At 39.5% G+C, this 26,721-nt stretch overlaps 1 protein-coding gene across 5 annotated transcripts in view; it reads left to right on the forward strand.

Moving 5' to 3' along the window:
- The window catches only part of cyth1b (cytohesin 1b), a 225,759-nt gene that overhangs the window by 172,984 nt on the left and 26,054 nt on the right, over nucleotides 1-26,721 (forward strand). For all 5 annotated transcript variants that reach the window (XM_072558716.1, XM_072558714.1, XM_072558715.1 and 2 more), the window contains exons 3-6: nucleotides 3,768-3,832; nucleotides 16,516-16,582; nucleotides 18,604-18,722; nucleotides 25,046-25,126. In XM_072558716.1, the coding sequence (XP_072414817.1) occupies nucleotides 3,768-3,832; nucleotides 16,516-16,582; nucleotides 18,604-18,722; nucleotides 25,046-25,126 (332 nt within the window). The remainder of the gene's footprint in view (nucleotides 1-3,767; nucleotides 3,833-16,515; nucleotides 16,583-18,603; nucleotides 18,723-25,045; nucleotides 25,127-26,721) is intronic.

Raw genomic sequence — 26,721 nt, forward strand, 5'->3', positions numbered from 1 at the left:
GTGTGTGTGTGTGTGTATAATGTGGTGGAATCAACTGTAGTGTGGCATGGACCCAAAATCCTGGTTGAGGCCGTCATCATGGGTACTGAATCTGGCTATCGGCCTCTATTTGGTAACTGTGTTGTTGCATGTCCCGAAGTCCACCTTGGAGAATGTTTAACCGAGGATCCGAGGCTGAATGTCCTTAACTGCACATACTCACACACATGCGCGCGCGCTCGCTCGCTCTCTCTCTCTCTCTCTCTCTCTCACTCACACACACACACACACACACACACACACACTCTGTCTCACTCCTTCACACATGCTCTCTCTCTCTCTCACACACATATGTGTACACACACATATAAATGTATGGGGTGAATTTGTAAATATAGATACATTCTATTTTGTTCAAAAAGCACACAATCCTGTAAGACTGTCAGTCAATGTGGCATTTTATAAATACCTACATTGGAAATGAAACCAATCTGACTCTAGGTTGCGATACAAACAGACTTGAAACATGGCCTCATACCTAAAATGCATTGTCTGACCTGAGGCGTCATCTTTATTCTGATAAAACCTGAAGTTACCTTGGGCAGTGACTTGAAAGAAGTTCTGGGATTTACATGTTAATCAATCGAAACCTGCACATCCGTTCTCACTGATTAAAGACTTAATAGCCATCAAGATTTATTCAATACATTTGCATTAGTTGTATGACCCTTTGATCTTTTATCTGCAAATTCTGTGTCTGATGTATTCTCTCTCACTAGTTGCCTGAGGAAGAAGCTGGGGCTGAAAGCTTGTGGTTTCAAATAAGCCTGGTGAATGATAACTCGGTGTCGTGTTATTTTTGACTTTGTCCATCCTTGTCCAACACTAACACCTCCTTACCTGTGTTATTAAGTCACCAAAAATGAAGAAAAAGGTTAAATTGAAACAATGTCAAACCACAGGGACCTGGAGTAACATTTTTGAAAGTGCAGTTAACTCTTGGCAAAACTCGGGTATAAAAAAAAATCACAATTTATTTTTAGCGTCAGAATCCAGGATGTTCTTTCTTAAGGAGGAATGCATGTTTAAAGCTGGATTTCATTGTGAATTCGATGAGATTATAGAAATATGCCAAGAAAGTGAATTTCAAATAAATTGTCAAGATTGTTTATAGCTTTGAGAGAATTGTCAGAGTACCGCATTGCCTCAGAAATCATGAAAAGCCAGTATGTTTGTACACACCCATGAAAATGTACTTCAGTGCCTGAGTGACTTTGTATTTTCATTTGTGTTTGTGTACATTTGTTTAAGTTTTGTATTTACAGTTCCAACAGAGTAGGAAGAACAGAGGCATAGACTATTTCCTAAATAGGGAAAGGTTGTGGAACTATGAAGCACAAAGGGACTGAGGAGCCTTAGTTTAAGATTAGATGAGGTTAGATTAAGGTTAGGATGCAGATTCAATGGATAATTAGGAAGGCAAATATGATGTTGGCATTCATTTTGAGGATTGGAACACAACAGCATACCACTGAGGCTGTGTAAGTGTCTGGTCAGAATCATTTAGAATATTGAGAGCAGTTTTGGGTCCTGTATCTAAGGAAGACATTGGATAGGATCCAGAGGAGGTTTACAGGAATGATCCTGGGAATGAATGATTTGTCATATGTGGAGCTGTTGAGGACTCTGGGCCTATATTTGGAGTTTTGAAGGATGAGGGAGGGATCTAATTGAAGCTGACAGAATACTGAGAAGCCTGAATAGGGTGGACATGGAGAAGAAAATTCCAGTAGTAGGAGAAACTGGAACCCTCAGGCACAGTCTCAAAGTGAATGAATGACCCTTTAGAACTGAGATGAGGAGGAATTCATTCAGTTAGAGAGTGGTGAACCTGTGGAACTCAGTGCTTGCAGAGGGCTCTGAAGGCAAAGTCTTTGAGTGTCTTTAAGATAGATATAGATATGTTTTTGATTGGTAAGGGGATCAAATGTTATGGGGAGAAGGCAGGAATATTGAGCTGAGAAGCATGTCAGCCATGATTGAATGGCAGATTAGACTCATTGCGCTAAATGGTCATATTCTGCTTCTCTACTTTATGATCTATAATATCTTGCAATTAACATTTAGATTACAAATTTAGATTTCTTACAGTGTGGAAACAGGTCCTTTGGCCCAACAAGTCCACACTGACCCTCTGAAGAGCAACCCACCCAGACCCATTCCCCTACACCTAACACTACGGGGCAATTTAGCATGGCCAATTCAACTAACCTGCACATCTTTGGACTGTGGGAGGAAACCGGAGCACCCGGAGGAAACCTACGCAGACACGGGGAGAATATGCAAACTCCACACAGACAGTTGCCCGAGCTGGGAATTGAACCTGGGTCCCTGGCGCTGTGAGGCAGCAGTGCTGACCACTGTTCCACCTTGCCGCCCCAATTAAATAAAATTAGAAGAGGCTAATTTAAAATACTGTCATTAAATGTCACTTTTCCAATTGCAACTAAGGTCAGACAAGAAATTGTTAGAGGAACTGAAAGTGCAAACCATGACAAATTCTGCAAAAGAGAAAAATACGTTCATCAATTTACACTTTTAATCAACAGTATGCAAACTCTGTGTGGCTTTCAACTACCACATTGACTAGACACAATATTGGATTGTACCCTGTTCAATTTTCCTTTCTGTTGAGGTCAGATGATAGGAAAATTGATGAGTATCTGACCTCCTTACACCAAGTTTTAGCTCAACTGAAGTTGAAAGTGACTTCTGTTGGTTGTGAAGTGCTTTACAACCCTACAATGTATGAAATGATCTTAGGTTTTACGCAGAATATTTTCTGGAATTCAATAACCCAGTAAATTCCCAAACAGTGCTGAAAAATGTGTTGCTGGAAAAGCACAGCAGGTCAGGCAGCATCCAAGGCTTATGCCCGAAACGTTGATTCTCCTGCTCCTTGGATGCTGCCTGACCTGCTGCGCTTTTCCAGCAACACATTTTTCAGCTCTGATCTCCAGCATCTGCAGTCCTCACTTTCTCCAAATTCCCAAACAGACCTTGCTTACCTTTTGATTCAGGATATACGTTATCCTGCCCAGTAAGATCATGGGATTCAAGCAGACAACTCTTGCTTTGTATTGTAATGTGTTGCCACATGATTTTCTAGTCCTTAGAAAGTGAATAGTCTCCTTCTGCTCCTACACCTTACGGTCTTATATTCAAGCCTGAGATGGACAGATTTTTAATCAGTTGAGGGTTATGGGGAAAAGGCAGAGAAGTAGACTTGAGAGTTTTCAGATTAGCAATGATATGATTGAATGGTGAGACGGACTGAATAGCTTACTCCTCCTCCTACATCTTGTGACCTTATCTTAATAGAAGTGTACTACTACTACTACTGTACATGTGAGGGATAACTGGATTACTTACCTTAGGATAAATACTCGCGGATGATTTTTATATGATGCCTTTTGTGTTACCAAATATTGGTCCAAAGCAAAAACTGGGTAATACATTGGATTATATTGAAATTTAAGTCATAAGTAGCAGCACTGAAATGATGTGATTAAACTCTTAAATATTGTTATAGCTTCTGTACAGTAGTCACTAGCTGTCACACATCCGGGAAGATTTGTTTGTAACCAAATTCTAAATGCATTTATGAATTTGATACAGATAACGAACAGAAAAAAATTTGCATCAGTTGCCATATTTTGTTTATGGAAGACTTAGAGTTTAATTTCATTTCATATGTTGTGATGATGTAACTCATTGATCTTTTTCAGAGGTTGAAAGATGAGATAGCAGAGGTTACGAATGAGATTGAAAACCTGGGTTCCACTGAAGAACGGTAAGGACTCATTTTTAGTTTTTTGTCTCATGAATATTACTCTCTGTGCAGTATGAAGGTACCATCTCCATGTAACATTGTTCACTAATGTATTGACTAGACTTGGGGACTAGGGATGGTGGTGTACTGGATTTGGTAGATACAGTTTACAACACCCAATTAGTTACATTTATAATTTCAGATGTAAGAATCATGTTCTTTCAATTTCTTTCGAACTATACCTACTACTCCCAAAACTTTGTGGAAAGTGTAGCATTGAAGAAGTTTACCCATATAAATGGGTTGCGTGTAAGCAATCGTTAGGGTCATGATGCTATAGTCACTATGGCATGGGCAAGTATCCTGCAATAAATACTGTATTTCTGATGTTAATTTCATATGTCTACCCAATTAAGTTATGACAGAATTATGGAACCAACTTTTAAAAAACAATTTGCTGACCTGTCCTGTTCTTCTGGTGTCTGGAAATTGCTGTTTGGCTGGAAATTGCTGTTTGGCTGCAGCCAATTGTCTATTCTAGACCAGTGAAAGTTACGGTGCTGAAGGTGACTTGAGTCTATTGGAAAGCACAGATAGAGATCCATAAGCTTTGGAGGAGCTTCTTTATTTTCACACATCGTGTTACACCATTCCAATGTGCGCAGCCTTCTCTGGTGCATGCGTAGCCAATTTACTTGCCCAAATAAATTTCTCAACTGATTTGTTTCTTCCTTGGTGCTACTGGCGTACATTTATGTGGATCCAGCTTGTCTCATTGGGCTCTTAGGAACATTTTCCAGGTAAGAGTGTTGTTTCAGGGTAGTTTCCAACTTAATATGGGAACATAGGAACTGGAATAGATTATTCATCCCCTGAAACTATTCAGTCATTCAGTGAGATTATGGCTGATCTGTGGCCTAACTCCGTATATCTGCCTTTGGCCTATACCCCTTAATATGTTTGCTGAACAAAGATTTATCTCTATCAGATTTAAAATTAACAATTAACCCTGCATCCACTGCTACTTGTGGTAGAGAGTTCCAAACATCTACCACTGTTGTGTAGAAATGCTTACGAACATCTCTCCTGACCCTAATATTTAGAATGTGCCCCCTAGTTTGAGAATCTCCAACTAGTAGAAATAGTTCATATTCATCTACCCTGCCTTTTCTTGTTAATGTCTTAAAGACTTCAATCTGATCACCTTTTGACTTTCTAAAATATAAAGAAAACAGGCGTAATTTGTACAGTTTTTCTTTATAACTTAATCCCTGAAGTCCCGGTATCATTCTTGTAAACTTATGCTATATCCCCTTCAAGGTCAATATATCCTTCCTAAGGTGTGGTGTTCAGACCTGCTCACAGTACTCAAAGTGGGGTCCAACCAGGATTTTGTATAACTGCAGCATAATGTCTGTGTCCCTATAATGTACTCCTCTAGATATGCCTTCCTGATTATTTTCTGTACAAGTCATTATAGTTTAATGATATATATATACCTGAACTCTGAGTTTCTTCAGACAACTATTGTAATTAACTTCATGTCATCAATAAATTACCCCAGTCTGTCCTTTCTCTGTCCAAAATGGATAACCTCACATTTGCTTACATTGAAATCCCGCTGCCACTGTTTTACCCATTCACGTAGTCTATTAATATCCTTTTGTAATTTCATCCTATAATCCTGCCCAACTTTGTGTCATCATCAAATTTGAGTATATGACGTTCTGTGCCATTATTCAAGTTGCTTATAAATAATGTGAATGATTGAGGCCCTATCACAGATTCATGAGGGACACACTAATAACATTCTGCTAATTTGAATATCTACCCATTATCCCTACTTTCTGTCACCTGCCACTTAACTAGTTTCCAATATCGAATCTTGTATGTTTAAAAGCTTCTGAAGCTTTGAATTCCTTTATAGTTTTATCTATCACTAGTTTTTCAAATGCCTCAGATCCTTCCCTCAGTAAATCATCATCTTACATGAAGCAAATGCATTCCAGTTTTTCTTAGTTCAAATAAAACCTTACTGGATCTGCTTCTAGCTGAATACAGCCAGTTCTTCATAGGACAGACCTAACTGAAAATTGCTACACTCCAGATGCATCATTTAACAATAAATGCACTGTTCAATGTCCATAATTTGCCTTCTGTCACTCTAGCTTCTACTGAAGGCTTTAAAAATGCTTGTCTATGAAATTGTTACCCTTGCAAAAATGCTGCTTTGACATCATTAGATTTATATTTCCATGAAAATGTTATTAAGAGTGCAAAGAAAATCTTCAATTTGTTTTTCCAGCTGTTGTGCAGGCTATTCACACATTGCGGTTACAGTTGTTTCTTATATCTTCAAGTTACAGGTCTGACCTTAGCTTTACATGAACCATTAGCAAGTAATTTTTCCAGATATATCCACCAGTGAGGCAATGCTAGTTGTCCTTTATCCGGTGTTTCTGTGTAGACACCAAACTATTTCCAACTATCAGGTTCTTTTCATTTTGCTTCCTTTACCAACTAGCTGTTGGTACCCACGGAGTTTCTCAATCAAAATGGCTTCTGCCTCTTGTGGTGCTGTTCACCTATTCAACAGTGCTCTGTCCCTATCTGGACTACCACTACTTGACCTGTCCCTCCTGCCACCAGACTTGCTTTCCAAAATTCTTGATCTAAGATCAGCATTAGGCTGTTGGCCTTAACACTACATTTCTTGGTTTTTCACATGTTCGCTTCCTTCCAATTATAAACCTAATATACTGCTCCTTCTTGTAAAATTTAGTTGATTTGTGCCAACATTTGGGTATTGATCTTTGAAATAAGTGGCTTAATCCTGATCTTTCCATCACTCAGTCCGCTCTGTTTACCCCATTATCTGTCATATTCTGAGATACTTAAAGGTTTGGCACATTTTTGTACAAAGTATATGGTGTATCTTCATTTTCCATTAATATATAATAAGTGCCAGTAAGTTGTTTGGAAAGTATTCAAACATTTTGGCAACTATGTTCCAAGATGATTGTTTGCCATTGGTGCCTGTAGCCTTTGTTGGACTCCTCCAATCTTTCCTCTCTTCCTTATTGAACGATGCCATATCACCAGGATTTTCTATTACTTCTGTTATCTTGTTCATGGTTACTTTCTCTGATAAGTGCCAATTAGATGTGTGGAATGTACTCTAATAGGTATCAGAACATTTTATCAATCACAGTGGATTTCTCCCTCAAATCCTACTATTAAAATGTATTTCTGCCACTGTGTGCATTGCTCCAATATTTAAATTCTTGTATGTAATTTTAAATTCCTCATTGGCAAATTATTTTCGATTGTCCACCAGGAACTTAGCCATTGCTCCCAATCCTATTTCAATCCATCTTTCTAATATCTTGTCCATAGTTACTTTCTTCAATATGTGCCATCAAGATATGTGGAATGTATTCTAACAATTTGGTCACTATGTTCCAAGACTATTATTTTGGCATCAGTGCCTATAACCTGTTCCAGACAGCTCCGATCTTTTTGCCCTTCCCTCTTGAAAGATGCCATGTTCCCGGATTAAAATGCTCCTCTGACAGTATGTTATGATTACTCAAAGCTTTCCTGATCTTTTCTGAAACATCTGTCTGAATAAATGTTTTTCTGCCTGCATTCATGGCATTTATATGTTCTGCAAAAATTGAATTAATTGTAGTCCCATCTAAAGTTGATGCAATGGGATAGAGGGTAATTTAGGCTTCCTGTCATAAACTAATTGATAGCGGTTGTGGTCCAATCTGCCCTAAAGCATATTTTTTCATATCTTGCCCTGTCCACATTAAAGCAGTTGCCAATTTGCAATTTGGTTGATCAACCAGAAGTTTTCAGAACATTTTATCAATCACAATGTGACTTTCCCTCAATTCGAATTATTAAAAGGAATTTCTGTCAATCTGTGCAGTACTCCAACAGAGAGAATATACTTCTAAGTTCTTCATTGACCAATTCTTCATGATTGTCCGTTAAGAACTTAATGTTCCCAACCCTATTCCTACCCGTCTTTCTATTGTCTAACTGTAGTTCCTTTTTTTTGTCTTAATTATAAAATACCACAGGGAGACTAAATCTAGTTGCAATGTACACAAAATGTAAAAGGCAAATGTGTTTTTCTTGATATTATAATCTCAAAGTCCATTGCTCAGCTTCAGTAAAATGTCTCACTGATGAAAGACTTAAACATTAGTTGTGATGCAATTCTTCTGTACATTTTGCAAATATTACAATTTTCATTAATACCCTCAATATTCCTACTATCCTAGCATACAATACCCCTGCATCCTTTAGTCAAATTTTGAATTTGTAACATGATGAATGTTTAAATTGTCAATGTAGCTTTGAAATAACCTGTTAATGTTCCTTTAAATTCTTATCCCAAAATATTATTAATGCATCCTCAGCATTGTGCTTAGAATTATGCATTTTGCTTTCATGAATGTTGGGTGTTGCTGATCAGGGTGAGCTGCATAAGCTGAGGCAATGTAAGGCCTTTTTTTAAATCCACTAGTTATTAGACGGGTGGTAATGGTAGTGGATTGACATGCTTCTCCTGTGTGATGTGAGAGATCAGGCAAAAATCCCTAACAAACAGGAAGTGAGTCGAGCTGCAGTTGGATTCACCGAGGAGCATACAGGAGCCAGAAAGGTTTACAGGAAGGATTTTTAGGGATGTGATTGCACCAAAGGTTTAGCCAGGTAGATGGGTGACCATCAGGATGGGTGACACAGTGGTTAGCACTACTGCCTCACAGCACCAGAGACCCGGATTCAATTCCCGGCTCAGGCGACTCTCTGTGTAGAGTTTGCACACTCTCCCCGTGACTACGTGGGTTTCCTCCGGGTGCTCCGGTTTCCTCCCACAATCCCAAAATGTGCAGGTTAGGTGGATTGGCCACGCTAAATTGCCCATAGTGTTAGGTGAAGGGGTAAATGTAGGGGAATGGGTCTGGGTGGGTTGCGCTTCAGCAGGTTGGTGTAGACTTGTTGGGCCGAAGGGCCTGTTTTGGGCCAATTAAATGGACTGCTTTGTTGCTTGGTTATTGTTGGAGTTACACTCCTAATCCGAGTGGAGAGTATTCCATCACGCGGTCATGACTGGTCAAGTTCAGTTTCTTGTCACTGGTAGTCCTCAGGATGTTGATCATAGGAGATTCAATAGTGATAGTGTCATTGAATATCAAAGGAAGAAGATTGGATTTTCTTATTGGAGATTGTCCTTGCTTGGCATGAATGTTACTTGCCACTCATCAATCTATGGTTGTCCACTGCTTTGATATCTGAGGAGTTACAAATTATGCTGAACATTGTGCAGTCATCAGCAAGTGCCCCCACATCTGACCTGATGGTGGAAGAAAAGTCATTGATGAAGAAACTAAGGTGATTGTGACAACTGGGACAACTTAGAGTGTTTCAGGCAACATTTCTGGGACACATGCACGAAACTACCCACCTCCCTGTGGCCAATGACTTCAACTCCTCCTCTAAGGCCATGCAAGCCCTTGGCCTCCTCCACTGCCAAATCCAAACCACCCGACAACTGGAGGAAAAATGCCTCATTTTCTGCCTCGGTAACCTACAACCGCACAGCATCAACATCGACTACACTAGTTTCCAAATTTCCTGTCCCCCACTCATCTCATTGTAGATCCAACCCTCCAATTTGGCATCGCCCTCTTGACCTATTCCTTCCCACCTATTCACTCCAACCTATCACAATTACCCACCACCTGCATCCACCTATCGTCTTCCCACTTAACCTCCTCTGAGCCCCACCCACAACCCCCTATTTATCTCTCAGCTCTCTACCCCCCAACATTCCTGATAAAGGGCTTATGCCCGAAACATCGATTCTCCTGCTCCTCGGATGCTGCCTACCCTGCTGTGCTTTTCAACTCTGACTATTCCAGCATCTGCAGACCTCACTTTCTCCTGGTACAGTACCCTAAGGTGCTGCGGCTCTTGTAGTGTAATGGTAGTGTCCCTGTAACTGAGCCAGGAGGACTCAGTTCAAGTCCCATCTGTTCCAGAGGTCTGTACTGACATCTTTGAGTAGGTTGGTTGGAAAATACCTACCTGAGCTACTCCAGCTATTAGTCCTGGGCATTAAGTGGTTAACCTCAAATGATCAAAAAAATTTTCCTTTGTGCTAGGTATGACTCCAACTATTAGAGAGATTTATGTGTAATTTTTATTGACTCTAGTTTTATTAGGGTTCCTTGATGTCACACTCTGGGAAATGCCTTAATGTCCAGAGCAGTCACTCTCACTTCACCTCTGGAGTTCACTTCCTTTGGCCATGTTGGACTGAAGCTGTAATGGATTCGCAGTTCGAGTGACCTTGACTGAGCACAAACTGAAAACTGTCAGTGGGAAGGTTGTCCCTTTACAAATGCTGCCTGGTAATGGAATTGACAACACCATCCATCAACTCTATGCTACTTTCTCCCCACCCCCACCCTGCTCTTGCTTTTCTCTCCACGCTTCAGGCTCACTGCCTTATTCCTGATGAAGGGCTTTTGCCCGAAACGTCGATTTCGCTGCTCGTTGGATGCTGCCTGAACTGCTGTGCTCTTCCAGCACCACTAATCCAGTATTTGGTTTTTAGCATCTGCAGTCATTGTTTTTACCAACTCCATCCATCACTTTACTGATGATTGAGAATAAACTGATGGGGAGGGAATTGGCCAGATTGGATTTGTCCTCTGTTTGGTGCACAGGCCTTATTTTAACACATTGTTGGGTAAAGGGCTGATTGTAGCTACTCTGAAACAAAAGTCTTCAATGTTATTGGTGGAATATTGTCAGGGCCCGTAGCTTGACATTATCCAGTACTTTCAGCCATTTCTTGATATCCAGTCAAATGAATTGAATTGGCTGAAGATTGACATCTGGTGGGGACCTTTAGGGGCTATCATTGCCTCCTACCAATGTGCCATGTGCTATAATCTGAAAGGGATACTTTGAAATGGCAAACAAGACAACCTTCCTCTCACTGTAACAGTTATAATTAGGCTTCATTTCTAATTTGTTTTCTGTGTTATTGTCTGACCTCTTCGTCAGTACTTTATGCTGTCAGTAGCTGATGTCAAGGCTGAAATATGCATTTAAAAACTGAAACAATTTCTCCTTGATATATATTTGGACAGAAAGAGATTCTGTGGCTGTAACCATATCCCATGCCCTATCTTTGTCCTGAGGCATGTACAAATAAGTCTAGGTTAGAGTCTTGCTGGAAAAGCACAGTAGTTCAGGCAGCATCCAAGGAGCAGTGAAATCGATGTTTCTGGCAAAAGCCCTTCATCAGGAATACAGGCAGAGAGCCTGAAGGGTGGAGAGATAAGTGAGAGGAGGGTGGGGGTGGGGAGAAAGTAGCATAGAGTACAATAGGTGTGTGGGGGAAGGGATGATGATGACAGGTCGGGGGGAAGGGTGGAGTGGATAGGTGGAAAAGAAGATAGGCAGGTAGGACAAGTCATGGGGACAGTGCTGAGCTGGAAGTTTGGAACTGGGGTGAGGTGGGGGAAGGGGAAATGAGGAAATTGCTGAAGTCCACATTGATGCCCTGGGGTTGAAGTGTTCCGAGACGGAAGGTGAGGCGTTCTTCCTCCAGGCGTCTGGTGGTGAGGGAGCGGTGGTGAAGGAGGCCCAGGACCTCCATGTCCTCAGCAGAGTGGGAGGGGGAGTTGAAATGTTGGGCACAGGGCGGTGTGGTTGATTGGTGCGGGTGTCCCGGAGATGTTCCCTAAAGCGCTGTGCTAGGAGGCGTCCAGTCTCCCCAATGTAGAGGAGACCGCATTGGGAGCAACTGATACAATAAATAATATTGGTGGATGTGCAAGTAAAACTTTGATGGATGTGGAAGACTCCTTTAGGGCCTTGGATGGAGGTGAGGGAAGAGGTGTGGGCACAGGTTTTGCAATTCCTGCGGTGGCAGGGGAAGATGCCAGGATGGGAGGGTGGGTTGTGGGGGGGTGTGGACCTGACCAGGTAGTCACGGAGGGAACAGTCTTTGTGGAAGGCGGAAAGGGGTGGGGAGGGAAATATATCCCTGGTGGTGGGGTCTTTTTGGAGGTGGCAAAAATGTCGGCGGATGATTTGGTTTATGCAAAGGTTGGTCGGGTGGAAGGTGAGCACCAGGGGCATTCTGTCCTTGTTACGGTTGGAGGTGTGGGATCTGAGGGTACAAATAAGTAGCAAGTACCAGCTTTATATACATTTTGTCGATTTACATCCTACTTTCACCAAAACATTGTGCTTGGTATCACCATGCAGTGTTAAATTTGTTACAAGTTATTATTCTGTATTTCTAAAAACTTGATCTTTAAATGAAAAGTTTTTGTTAAAAAGAAAGATCTTATTTCAATTCTATGACAACTTTCAATGTGTAATAGAGAACTATGTTACTGGGATTAGTCATTTTTTGAAATATATTTTAAAGCATGATATATCTCGTATATTTCCATTTGCTGTGTTTCCTAAGGTGACCTATGTACTGGGATCAATGTCTGAGTTGATATAACAGTTCCTTTGTTACATAGGAATAGTACAACTTCTGTTGTTACAAGATTAGCAACTTCAAAATTAGCATGTGGCTTTTTGGAATGTATTGATGAAAGCTTTCGCTGATTTGAATCTTCAAACAATCTGCTTTGACATTATTCGCAATCAAATTTTTATCAAGTTTTTTTAAGAGAGATCATGTGGTGAGTTCGTGTACTCATTAATGATTAGATTGCAGCTATATGTACAGCTTCCTATTTCCAACATATTTACAAACCTATTGTGGATTTTAGGAATTGGTTTTGATGGTTTAAGCTTCAGTGTATTGTAATTTTGTATTAATTGTTTAAAGATTGGAATTCAGAGACAGGTCAATATTGTGGCAATTCTATAACAAAAGCTTTCATAAGAGATTGCTCATCAAATGTAAGTATTTTTCTGTAGTATGATATGATTTCTACATAGAACATTGAACTAATGAAAAACTGTTTCAATTGCACTTAATTTTTTTTTAAATATGAAAAGCTTTTATCTGTAGTGAGAGGAATATAGCTTAGCCTAATGGGATATCAATCTTGGTGATAAATTTAATATTGTTTTATTCAAACTATCTCCAGTTACAGATATAAAATCTGGTTAACAATCTTATTACTAGGAATTTCATTGTGTTTGAATAAGGGTTGATCCAAGAATATGGAAAAAGTTGATAGCATTAAGCTAGACTTGTGCATTTGTAATAAATATGCTGTAAACAACATGTAATACCTTCAGCTTTAAAGTGCAACTTGAAAAATGACTGTTCCTTTAACTTAATTGGGAATAGATATCTACAACAATAGAAGTACTACTCAGCATTTACAGTCATATCTTATACTTATGTACTCTTTTCACTGTTGGCTGGCTTCTTGCAAACCCATGATTTCCATTGCTGCAACATTAGTAGCTGTAGTGTCATGTCTCATCTTAAGTATGTCAATATACCTTTGAGACATGCTAATGACCTCTTTACTGGATGAAGGCTTGTGACTTGAGTGTATAAAAATTTCATACCTTACTGCTTGCATACCTGAAACATGACAGTTTACTCTGTTATAATTTAATAGCTTAATATTAGCTCAGACACCTATGTGCCTGAGGAATGTAATGTTTGTATATAATAGTTAGTTGTAATAAATGTACCACAGTATCCACACCCAGTTTCTTATATGACAGAAGATAACATAAGTATTGCAACATCAGATGAAAAATACCCTGTTGGAGGCAAGCTCGAACCATCAGTGAACCCTCACAGACCTTCAGCTCTGAATACATTGCCCCAGTTATCCTATCTATTATCCTTTAAGACACACCTTATAACTCAACCCTTTGACCAAGGTTTTGGTCATCTGACCTATGTGAGTCAGAGTCAATTTTTTTTTGATAATGCTCCTATAAAATGTCTTGAAACATTTCATGTATGTTATAGATTTCTTATAGATGCATATTATTATTATTATTGTTCAATCTAATAAAATCTCGCAATGCATGTAAGAATCAAAATAGAAAACTATTGGAGAATAGTGTATCAATATATTTGTTTATGCAGCAGCAAAACAACACAACAGTGAGAAGATATATAGATGAAACCTATATATAGTAAAGGTAGTAGCTTTGTTAGAGAATGCCATCAATATGGAGGGAAGAATATTCATAGTTAAACCTGATTCTGTTCCAGCTTATTGTACACAAATTTGCACTACAAAGATACTGTATGATAAACAAAAAATAACTTACTGGAAAACTTCAGCAAGTCTAGCACCATCTGTGGGGAGAAAGCAGTATTAACATGCTGAGTCGAGTGACTTCATCAAAACAGACAATAAAGCTTCAGTTTCAGTACTTGCAACCCTTCAGTATGCATTATGAATATTCAGAAATATTTATTTAAAACACAAAATTGTCTTCATAAATGTCAACTCATTTGACAGTGATATTTTATTGGAATGACTACTTGCGTACTTTTAAAGAAATTTTCATATGTAAATAAAATTGTTTTAACCTGAATCATAGGGCTTCATTAATCATTTATTACCATGAGTACCTTGCATAATGTTCATCTGCACAACCTGGAAAGTCCCAGGTGGAATCCTAGCCTCTGCTGAGTGTGTTGATTGCAAAATTCCAAGGTGTGCTAGCATGGGATTGTTCTGTTTGTTACCTCTGAAATAAGACTGCCAGAATTTCTTCTTTGCATTTCTTAATCAGCAAAATGCAGCATCTGTCCATCCCAAAATGTGCTAAGATATCTCTGCTGCTCTAATTGTCGCCTCTTGTGAATCCCAATTTAGGTTTGGGTCCATTGTCACATGTACTCACATGAGTGCAGTGAAAAGTTTACAAAGTCACCACTTACAGCGCCATCTTAGGTCCAAAGGAATAAATTAGAAAAATTAAGAATTACAAAGTTCAGCTTTTTAGTCCTTTGCACCATCTGAGCATTTAGGCACAAAATCTTAGGAATACATTAGAAAACTAAATATAAAGTTAAGCATTTCAGTCCTTCAACCAGGCTGCACTAAACCTCTCCGCCAATCTGTGCCAAGCTCAATCTTCTACGCAAAAGATGCAGCCCCGTTCTGGGTACCGCGCTGAGCATCGAGTACTGCCGCAGCCGATTACCCATCAGTCCCCACTATGGACTCAATGCTTGATACATTCTTGACGGCAGCATCCAATATATTAAAAAAATTGAATTGTTACATGTTATTATTGTGCCTTCTGTTTCCTAGGCCTAATCTTTGATGATCCCTTTTTATACCTCTCTACCTCACTTTCCACTTTTAAGATACTCCTTCGACCAAGCTCTTGATTATTTAACGTAATGTCTCCTTATTTAGGTTGGTGTCATTATTTGTTCTGTAAAGTTCCTGCAAAGTGCCATGGGGTGCAACCTTGTATTAATGGTGCTATGTAAATATAAATTGTTGGATGATTATTATCATGGTGTGATAGGCGATCTTCGTGTAAACTGCTGCTCTAAATATTCCTTGTCTGAACATTGTTATTACGTTTGGACATGAGACATGAGCCTAGGAACCCTCCAACCACAAGGGATAAACTCAGATTTCTCCAGTTTCCTCATTTCCCCTCCCCCCACCATGTCTCATACCCAACCCTCGAACTCAGCATTACCTTCCTAACCTGCAATCTTCTTCCTGACCTCTCCATCCCCACCCTCACTCCGGCCTATCACCCTCACCTTAACCTCCTTCCACCTATCGCATTTCCAACGCCCTTCCCTCAAGTCCCTCCTCCCTCCTCTCTACCTTTTATCTTAGCCTGCTGGACACACTTTCCTCATTCTTGAAGAAGGGCTCATGCCCGAAACGTCGATTCTCCTGCTCCTTGGATGCTGCCTGACCTGCTGCGCTTTTCCAGCAACACGTTTTCAACTCTGATCTCCAGCATCTGCAGTTCTCACTTTCTCCATGAGACGTATAGATAGGTATATAGCTTAAGTTCTTAATAAACACATTAAAAAATATAAAAATATAAGTATTATCAGTGGGAGTTGGCTACTTGGCCCTAAGGCTGTGCCTTAACTAATCATCTCCCTTAATTCTACCCCACATTATCCACATGTCCGTTAATTCCCTATGTATTCAAGAATCTGTTGAACTCTGTGTGCACCAATGGAATTTGTGTCCTGTAGGTAGAAAACTTCAAAACTCATGCAACTTTTTGAGTGATGAAATTGATCCTAATCTTCCCAGCCAGTGGAAGAATCCAGCATCGATTCCATCAAATCATATAAAAATTTGATGTTTCAAATGAGATTATCTTTTATTTTTCTAAATTTATGGTAATATAATCTCAGTGCATCCAATCCACCACATGTGAAATTTCTGTCTTCCTAGGAAGAGTCTATAATGAATCTTTGTTGCTTCACTCCAAGGCTTCTTTTCTCCTGCTCTAAGTAAGAAACCATAGTTGTCCACAAAACTCCAGCTGTGGTCTCATTAAGGCCCCAGACAATTTTGTCAGAAGTTTGAGGTGGTGCAGCTCAAAATAAAAACATGTTGTTATTATTATATATGCATCCATTTGATCTAACACTGTGCAGTTGGCATTCATAAGAACAATTTTTTTTGACAATGTCACTTCCAATTACCATGTTATTTTTTATTTTCTAGAAAAAATATGCAACGGAATAAACAAGTGGCTATGGGCCGGAAAAAGTTCAACATGGACCCTAAAAAGGTGTGAAATCAATTTATTTTTATTGTTTCTGTTTTTTTGTGTTTGTTTCTCATTTCTGAACCTTTCCAGTTTTATCAAATATCTGTCGTACTTTAGCTGTGGTCACTTCACTACAACTATTAAGTGTAATAAGAGCAGGGGAGCAATCCAGTGCCCATTTGCCTTCTGATTTTACTGTCTTCTTTAGAATGTCACTTGGTCTCCTTTTAAGCACAAAGAATACGGAAGCACTCAATGAAACAATGCCATTCAGCCTGATCATTTTGTGTGTAATTTGTCCAGCCCTAAGTTAATCTTTTGAAGATGAGTAATAATGCAGCTTGAAAGAAGAGGTGCAGTCTTTAATTTTGCATGAAAATATTTGTTAACTTGTATCACAAAGCCAAATCTCAAAAACTTCTGAATTTTCCAATGATGTTTGAAGACTTGGGCTCCAGAACTTGTCACGCTTCTCCCAAAGCTGTTCCATTATACCTACAACACTGGCATTTACCTGACAATATGGAAAATTGCCCAGTAACACCCAGTACAGAAGAAGCAGGACAACGCCAACATGGCCAATTATCAATGCCATCAGTCTACTCTTGATCATCAGTAAACTGATAGAAGTCACTACCAACAGTGCTATCAAAGAAAACCCATTTGATTAGTAACAACATACTTGCTGACACCCAGTTTGGCTTCCAGAAGGGTCAGTCTGCTCCTGGCTTCATTACAACCTTGGTTCAAACATGGATATAAGAGCTGAATTCCAGAAGTGAAGTGAGTGTGACTGTGACTGCCCTTGACATCAGGGCCACGTTTAACCGATGTGGCATTGAAGAGTTCATGTGAAACTGATGTCAGTTGGAATCAGTGGGAAAACTATCCTCTGGTTGGAGTCATACCTGGCATATAGGAAGATGCTTATGGTTGTTGGAGGTCAATCATTTCAGCCACTGAAGAAGTTCCTTATGGAACAAACCTCGAATTGCTGGAAAAGCATAGTAGGAGCAAGAAAGTCGACATTTCGGGAATAAGCCCTTCATTAGGTCCAACTGCCTAGGTCCAACCATGTTCAACTGCTTTATCATTTAGTTTCCTCCCATCATAAGGTCAGAAGTGGGAATGTTTGCTGACAGTTGCACAATGTTCTGCACTATACTGAGCTACCACATTCAAGGAGCTTGACATCATCCAGGATAAAGCAACCTGCTTGATTAACATCACATCCACAAGCATTAGCCCCCTGCACCACCGGTGCTCAGTTGCAGCAGTATGTACCATCTACAATGGTCTCCTTCCTTTTGGAACGATGTTGTGAAACTTGAAGCGGTTCAGAAAAGATTTACAAGGATGTTGCCAGGGTTGGAGGATTTGAGCTATAAGGAGAGGCTGAACAGGCTGGGGCTGTTTTCCCTTGAGTGTTGGAGGCTGAGGGGTGACCTTATAGAGGTTTATAAAATCATGAAGGGCATGAATAGAATACGTAGACAAAGTCTCTTCCCTGGGGTGGGGGAGCCCAGAACTAGAGGGGAAAGATATAAAAGAGACCTAAAGAGCAACTTTTTCACACAGAGGGTGCTACGTTTATGGAATGAGCTGCCAGAGGAAGTGGTGGAGGCTGGTACAATTGCAACATTTAAAAGGCATGTGGATGGATATATGATTAGGAAGGGTTTGGTGGGATATGGGCCGGGTGCTGGCAGGTCAGACTAGAGTGGGTTGGGATATTTGGTCGGCATGGACGAGTTGTACATCTCTGTTACTCTATAAGATGCACTGCAAAACTTCAGCAAGCCTTCCAAACACTAGATGGACAAGAACACAGCCTCTGTTCCTGGCCAGGTGGAGAATATTAAAGTCACAATATCCAAAGTAACAGATTGTGTATGCCAGAGATTCTAATTTGAACTTGGAATCTTATTAACTTCTTAAGCTTTTTTTTAATAATAGTTGAAGTAGTGGAATAATGTAAAATAGAGACTCCAAAATCTATTGTTTTGAATTTATTAATTTGAAATACTTTTTTTTTGTTACAGGGTATTCAATTTCTAATTGAGAATGAACTTCTAAAGAACACCAGAGAAGATATTGCACAGTTCCTGTACAAAGGAGAGGGACTAAATAAGACAGCAATTGGGGATTACCTAGGAGAGAGGTAAATTCATTTCTAGTTTATTTTGGCTTAATCTTTGATTAAGTAAATTATTTGAACAGTTATTACTCCACAGAAAATAAATTTGGAGAGAAGAATATCACGAAAAATAGTACTAACTGGTGCTGTATTCTCTCATCATGCTTCATATAACATTTGAGCAGATAGCAGATTAAACCTAATAAGCCCAGAAAACTCTGACATAAAAAGCTCCAGATCCTCAGTCAAATCAATGATGTGGAACCCTGCCACTGTGAGGTAGCAGGAGGGGTATATTGTCGTCATAAAGTCCCTACAGTGTGGCAAGAAGCCATTCGGCTGATTGAGTTTGCACTGACCCTCCAAACAGCATCTCACCCAGACCCAGCCCCACATTATTCCCGTAGCCCAGTAATAACTATGGCTAATCCACATAGCCTGGACACTATGGGGCAATTTAGCATGGCCAGTCCACCTAAACTGCACACCTTTTGAATTGTGGGAGGAAACTGGAACACCCGACGGAAACCCACACAGACACGGGGTGAAATTGAACCCAGGTCCCTGGCGCTGAGACCATATCATTCAGTCTCTCAAGCCTGTTCAGGGTGATCAAGGTGGACGAGGAGTCTGTGTTTCTGAAACAGTGAGAGCGCGCGCAGGTACAGCAGATTTATAAAGACCAGGAGAGAGAGGAATTGGAGCTTCTTAAACATGAGATAGCAGGTCAACAGCTTCATAAAGAGAAAAGCGGACCTGTGTCTGGAAAAACGGAGCAGTGATGGCGGAAGAGAAAAATCGGTAGCAGAAAATCCTACAATTTGTTTCTTCCTGTGAGACCTGAAGTGCGACATTATAGGAGAGCAAGTAGGATGATAAGTAATTGTAATAGCAGGCCATTCACCTGCCCTACCAATAGGATCGCAAATGATTCAGTGTTCCTCACATTTTCTCCTGCCTGCCCTTTCCCCATAACTCTTGATTCTCCTACTGATCAAGAATCTATCTCCCTCAACCTTAAACATACCGAAGGACTCTGCCTGCACAGGTCTCTGTGGTAACAACTTTCTAGGACACTCAACCCTGTGTGAGAAGAAATTCCTCCTCCACCAGTAAATGAGCCTATGGTATTGGACGTGGTAGATTGGTATGGATAGGTATTTGGCTAATTCGCTGAAACAGCAAGTGGGCATAAGGGGTTCTTTTTCAGGTTAGTGAATCAATGTTGAGAATATACAATATATATAAATGAAGTGAATATTTTGTAGCTAAATTTGCATAAGATGCAAATAGATGGAGAGTCAAGCTGCATGGGGGCTGCAAAAAGTTTAGAAATGGGTATTATTGGTAGGTTAAATAAGTGGGTAAAAGGTTGGCAAATGGAGTATAATATGGGAAAATGTGAAGTTGATTTTGGAAAGGAGAACAAAAGAACAGTGTTACTGAAATGGAGAAAAGCTGCAACTCAAAGGGTATTGGAGGTATTTGTGAATGAAACACACAAACTAGCATGCAGGTGCGGCAGTTTAAGAAAATCATGAATAAAAATGGAGTGTTGCTTCTTATTTCAAGGGGCTTGGAATGCAAGGGTAGACGAGTCTTATTGTAACCATACAATGTGCTGTTGAAACTACATCTGGAGTACTCTGAGCAGTTTTGGGTCCCTTATTTAACGAAAGATATCATTTCATTGGAAGCAGTTCAGAGAAGGTTCACTAAAATGATCCCTTACATGAGGGTACTGTCTTATAAGCAAAGATTAACCAAGTTGGAACTCGACTCATTGGAAGTTAGAAGAAATGAGAAGTGATCTCATTGAAACGTAGGGTTTTTAAGGGGCCTTTTGAGAGTAAATGCTGAGATGTTTCTCCTCATTAGAGATTCTAAGACCAAAGGACATAGTATCAGAATAAAGGGATGCTAATTTAAGTAGGTTACCAGTGGGTATTTTTACTAAGTCTTTCAAATTTTTTAAATTATTTGTTATGATTTTTTTTGACCAGAGCCTCAATATCTTTATTCATCCACTGTTCCCTACTCTTACCAGCCTTACCCTTCACTCTGAGAGGAATGTAATGACTCTGAACTCTTGTTATCCCACTTGCCAGTTATCCCTTTACCTGCGAACGGACTATCTCAATCAACTTTTGAAAGTTCCTGTCTCATACTGTCAAAATTTGCCTTACTCCAATTAAGAAATTTAACTTTTATACAAGGCCTATCCTTTTTCATAACTATTTTAAAAGTGATTACTAGCTCCAAAGTGCTCCCCTTCAGTCACTTGCCCTGCCTTACTTCCCTAGAGTTGGTCAAGTTTTGCTCCTTCTCTTGTGGTTACACAGATATAGGCAAAGAAAATGTTCTCATACGTCCCCTGAGTTCATCTGCCTGACCTGTAAGACTCCTTGCATTGAAATAAATGCAGTTTAATTCTTCAGAGTTAACTCATCTCTGACTTGTCCTTTCCTATCTTTTCTAAGTAAGTTGCTCTCTTTAACTTCAGAGCAATTCTCATCTGTCTTGTTATGGATGTTTTTCCACAGGAACATAGGAGCTTGAAGGGTGTCCTTATAGAGGCTTATAAAATCATGAAGGACATAGATAAGGTGAATAGCAAAAGTCTTTTCCCGAGGGTGGAGGAGTTCAAAACCAGGGGGGCTATGTTTAAGTTGAGAGGAGAAAGATTTAGAAGGACCTGAGGAGCAACTTTGTCACAGGGTGTAGTTTGTATATGGACTGAACTGTCATCGGAATTGCTAGATGCAGGTACAGAAACAATAGTTGAAAAACATTTGAACAGTTACATGAATAGGAAGGGTTTAGAGGGATATGAGCCAAAGGTAGGCAAATGGGACTAGTTTAGTTTGGGAAAAATCGTTTAGCATGGACGAGTTGGACTAAAGGGTCTGTCTTCATGCTGTTTGACTCTAAGTCTCTATTGGAGCAGCAACCTGTTAGTTTATCCAACCATCTTCAAACTGAGCGGCTTGGAACTAACCATCTGCACAACCATCTGCTGATTCTGCATCTAATTTATTACGATAACTTTTATTTTTGCCTTCAAAAATTCCTCTTTTGGATTCTACCCCCATGTTTTACTGTTCTAGTCCAACTAGGGAAGGGGCTACACCTGATATTGTATTAGGGAATGAGTCAGGACAGGTGATCAAAGTTTCACTGGGTGAGCATTTTCAGAAGAATATTATAATGCCATATGTTTTAAGATGGTTATGAATAAGGATAAGACTATTCCACCAAGTGAAAGTGCTCAATTTAGGGAAAGCTAATTACAATAGTATTAGGTCGAAGTTGGAGAAATTAGATTAGGCAGAAATGGGATAAATTTGATTAGGCTTGGTTGTTCAAGGGTGAATCCACATCTGACCTGTGGGAGTCTTTCAAAGGCCAGTTGACCAGAGTTCAGGACCAATATGTTCCTGCGAGGGTGAAGGATAAGGATGACAGGATTTGCAAGTCCTGGATGAGAAGAGGGATTTGAAAGCTCAGTCAAAAAGAAAAAGGTGGTGCATATAATGTTTAGGAAACTGGAATGACAAGGTCCTTGAGGAATATAAAGGAACCAAAATAGAATGTAAACAAGAAATTAGGATGACTAAAAGGGGCCATGAAATGTCCTTGGCATGTAGCTTAAGAAGAATCCCTAGGTAGTTTATACATATATTAGAGCAAGAGGCTAGCTAGGGAAACAGTAGGCCCACTCCAGGACAAAGGAGGGAATTTATGCATGGGGCCAGAGAAAGTGGTTGAGGTCCTTAATAAATACGTTTGCGTCAGTATTCACCAAGGAGAAGAATATGGATGATGATAAGATTAGGGAGGGATCGTTGATATTTTGGAGCATGTTAATGTAAAGAGGAGTTGGTGTGGATTTTGGGCATTTAGAAAAAAAACATTAGATAGATAAATTCCGAGGTTCTGATGGGATCTATCCAAGGATACTGAGGGAGGCAAGGGAAGAGATTGCTCTGGCCTTGTCAGAGATCTTTGTATCATCTTTAGCCAAGGCGAGGTCCGAGAAGACTGGACAATAGTCAATATTGTTCCATTGTTTAAGAAAGGCAACAGGGATAATCCAGGAAATTAAAGGCTGGTGAGCCTTACACAGCTGGTAGGGAAATTATTGGAGAAGATCCTTAGTGTAAGGATTTTACTTGCATTTGGAAAAAAATGGCCTTATGAGGGATAGTCAACATAATTTTGTGCGGAGTGGATCTTGTCTCACAAAGTTGAGATTTTTAAGGAACTGATGAGAATGATTGATAAGGGTAGAGCAGTGGATGCAGTCTATGTGGGCTTTTGTAAATCATTTGACAAGGTCCTTCATGGTAGGTTGGTCGAGAAGATTAAATCACATGGGATCCATGGTGAGTTGGTAAGTTGGGTTCAATATTGGCTTGGTCGTAGAAGATAGAGGGTAGTTGTGGAAGGGTGTTTTTCTGACTGGAGATCTGTAACCAGTTATGTTCCACAAGGATCAGTGCTGGGACCTGTGTTGCTTGTCATGTAAATAATTTGGATGAAAATGTAGGCGATCTGATTTAGTAAGTTTTCAAACAACACGAAAGTTGGTAGAGTCATGGACAATGAGAAAGTATGTCAAAGGACAGGTCATTCAGGAAGCTGGGTGAAGGAATGGCATATCGAGTTTAATCCAGACAAGTGTGAGGTGATGCATTTTTGGTGATCACTTGCAAGAGGAAAGTATACAGTAAATGAGAGGAATCTTGGGGTGCATGTTCATAACTCCTGAAAAACAAGTGGATAAGGTGGTAAAGAATGCATATACAGCATGCTAGCCTTTATCAGTTGGGACATTGAGCATAAAAGTTGGCAAGACATGTTGCAGCTGTATTTAACTTTAGTAAGATCGTATTTAGAGTATTGTGTGCAGTTCTGGTTGTCACACTCTAGAAGGACTGTGGATGCTTTGGAGTGTGTTCAAAAGAGGTTTACCAAGATGTTGCCTGGATTGGAGTGTTTCCGCTATAAAGAAAGGTTGGATAAACTTGAATCATTTTTACTAAAGCTGAGGAGTGACCTGATAGAAGTATATAAAGTTTTGAGAAACATGGATAAGGTGGATGGTTGGAGTCTTTTTCCCAGGATGCAAAGATCAAATACTTGGGGGCATAGGCTTAAGGTGAGGGCAAGAAAGTTAAAAGGGGATGTGCAAGGCAGGATTTTTACACAGAGGGTGATAGATGCATGGAATGCAGAAAAGATAGCAACATGCAAAAGGCATATGGACATACATATGTACAGGCGAGGAATAGAGGACAATGTACTTTCACATAACAGCACAAACACTGAAAGCTTAATTTTAAGGGCTCTACTCACTTGAGAATAACGATAAGATACTGAACCAACACGTTGATAGTAGTTTGCCAGCTGTCATTACCCAGACTAAGAGCCTGTGATGGTCAGCTGGCGCGTCACCCTATTGCTCATTTGTAAGACATAGAATGGAATGTTATGAGGTATATAGGATCCCCAAATGAAATTGAGGTACAAATGGGTGAATCAAACATTGCATCTACTTATACCAATTTTTTAAATGCCCTAACTAGTGACCCTATCTAGAAAATAGCTGAGGATTTTATTTTGCTGTTTAGGAGGATCTGTGGTGCTTGCTACTCTATAGGAGATTCCCCTGGGATTGTTATTCTCTACCCAGGCTCCAACTATGATTGTAGCAACTGGCTGACCGTCGTCTCTCTCAAAAGCACAAGCTGCCCCATATGTCACCAGATGTTTCCAAATAAGATCTTAAGATGTTTGCTGCTTCACAATCATAAATGGACGATCAGTGGACCCATTTCATACCATGCTTTCTACCCTGGCTGTGATCCTTGAGTTAAAGTTGCACTAAGATTGTGACCTTGGTATAAAGGTTCCCAAGATTTGGCCAATTTAGCTGAAACCTATTTGAACTGAATTAGCTGATGCCTGTGGCTTGTAATAAAGCTGTAGTATTGACCAAATATTGAAATGTGGATCTTTAGAAATTGGTATTGTATTCTACATTGAAGATCATAATAGAAAATATCTGGTGAATATACATAATTGTAATCTAATCAAAGTGGCTTCTTAAAAAGAAAAGGTTACCTCAGAGCTGCGACCCTTTTCTTAATGACTGAGAATTTGCAAAGCTTGGGGAAAAGGGAATGAAGTTAATTGAATAACTCTTTCAATGAGCCAGCTCAGTGTTTTGGACCAGATGGTGTTCATAGTGCAATATTATTCTAAGTGACTGATTGATTATGAAACAAATATAATAAATGCCAAGTCTCTTTTCTCACAAAATGTTGCATTCTGTCCTCATGCAGGGATGAATTTAACATCAGGGTTCTTCATGCATTTGTGGAGCTTCATGAATTCACAGACTTAAATCTGGTGCAGGCATTGCGGTAAGAATGATTACTGATGACTCAATGCAGAGAAATAGATGTTGTTTTCTTAGTGGCCAAGCATAGAAGTAGCCTTCTTGTCTTGACTCCACACGAGTATGTTAGAATTCAATTTTCAGGAGCACACAAAGTGGATGAGTGGGATATGACCAGATTTGCAGAATGGTGTCACATTAGTTTTAGTCTTGCAACTATCTTTCAATCTTATTCATTATAAAATATTATCCTTCTGGATTTTATTTGGACATAAAATGCACTTATAGTTTATACTATGGAAAATAAATACAATTTGAATTAAATAAATACTTCTTTCAAACTCATAAAATCTTCTATTTCCCTTTTCTTTAGAATATGTAGTTCAAATTCTTTATCTGTGTGCCAAACATTTCTAGATGCTTCATTAATTAAGACAGTACACCAACCATTGTAGAGTAAATCAGAGATATTAATACAGTGCTGTTTCAGTTGATATAATATGTTAAGTTTGTGGATTTAGGAGATTATGCTACCTTTGGTTTATGGTAAAGAACATTGCCTGGGATTTGACCTTCTGATTGCTATCCAGCAATGCTTGTTTGAAACACATTTGTGAAGCATTTCATATGACTTCATTTACAGTGCACTCTCTGCCTGAAAGAATAAGAAACTGAAATACCAATGTATGGACTACTATTAGAGAAAGATAACTGAGCAAGTTGCCAGAGGGTCATTGGCAATTCTGGCACTGGATTATGTCCAGGAGTCAAGAGTGGAGTGTAAAGAGTTAGAGAAAGTTGTTGGAGTGGGTATTTTTAAAACATAACTGGTCAAGTGCTCATTTTAATTCAACAAATATATATAATAAAATTGTTAGAATAATATGTATTCATAGAATATACTTGATAAATACCATTGAACCAATGAGCTCCACATGAGTTAAATGTACAGAATTATTTATTGTTTGAAAATAGTTGAATGTTTAGGTATCCACTATCTTGAGATGACACTACATATTCATAAATGCATAAATTTTCAAGGCTTCAATTAAGGGGGAATGCCACTTAGGTTTTAGCTGAGAAATTATTTTAAGCAGAGGGTTGTGAATTCTGCCCCATCAAGGGAAGTGGACTCTCAGACATTGAGTATGTTTAAGGTAGAGATCAATGATTTCTGATTACCAGTAGCATGCAGAACTATGGGGATGGGGTGAGTAAAAGCCATTGGTGTTCAATCAGCAATGGGTCTGTTGAATATTAGGGCAGACTTGATGGGCTGATTGGCAACTCTTATTCCTATGTTTCTAATATTTTTCATGGATGTAAATTTGAAGGATTGATGAATGAAGTATTCATGTTGAATATTTGTTATGGATGTGAGTTTCAAGGATTGATAGCGAGTTAATGAAAAGATATTGGATCGATTTGTTAACATTTCTTGTTAATCAGATGTCTAATAATAATTGTTTATTCATTGGAGATGCCAGCCTGAGCCTGTGACTGTGAGGTTGCAGTATCTATTTTGGTTATTGCTGGAGTAATTGGTGACCATCCTGTTGAAGGTTGGTCACCCATGTGTTCTGGGTACAGTGCGGTGCCTTGTTATTCACGTATGAAAAG

Source organism: Chiloscyllium punctatum, chromosome 39 (assembly GCF_047496795.1).
Source record: "Chiloscyllium punctatum isolate Juve2018m chromosome 39, sChiPun1.3, whole genome shotgun sequence".
NCBI classification, from domain to species: Eukaryota; Metazoa; Chordata; class Chondrichthyes; order Orectolobiformes; family Hemiscylliidae; genus Chiloscyllium; species Chiloscyllium punctatum.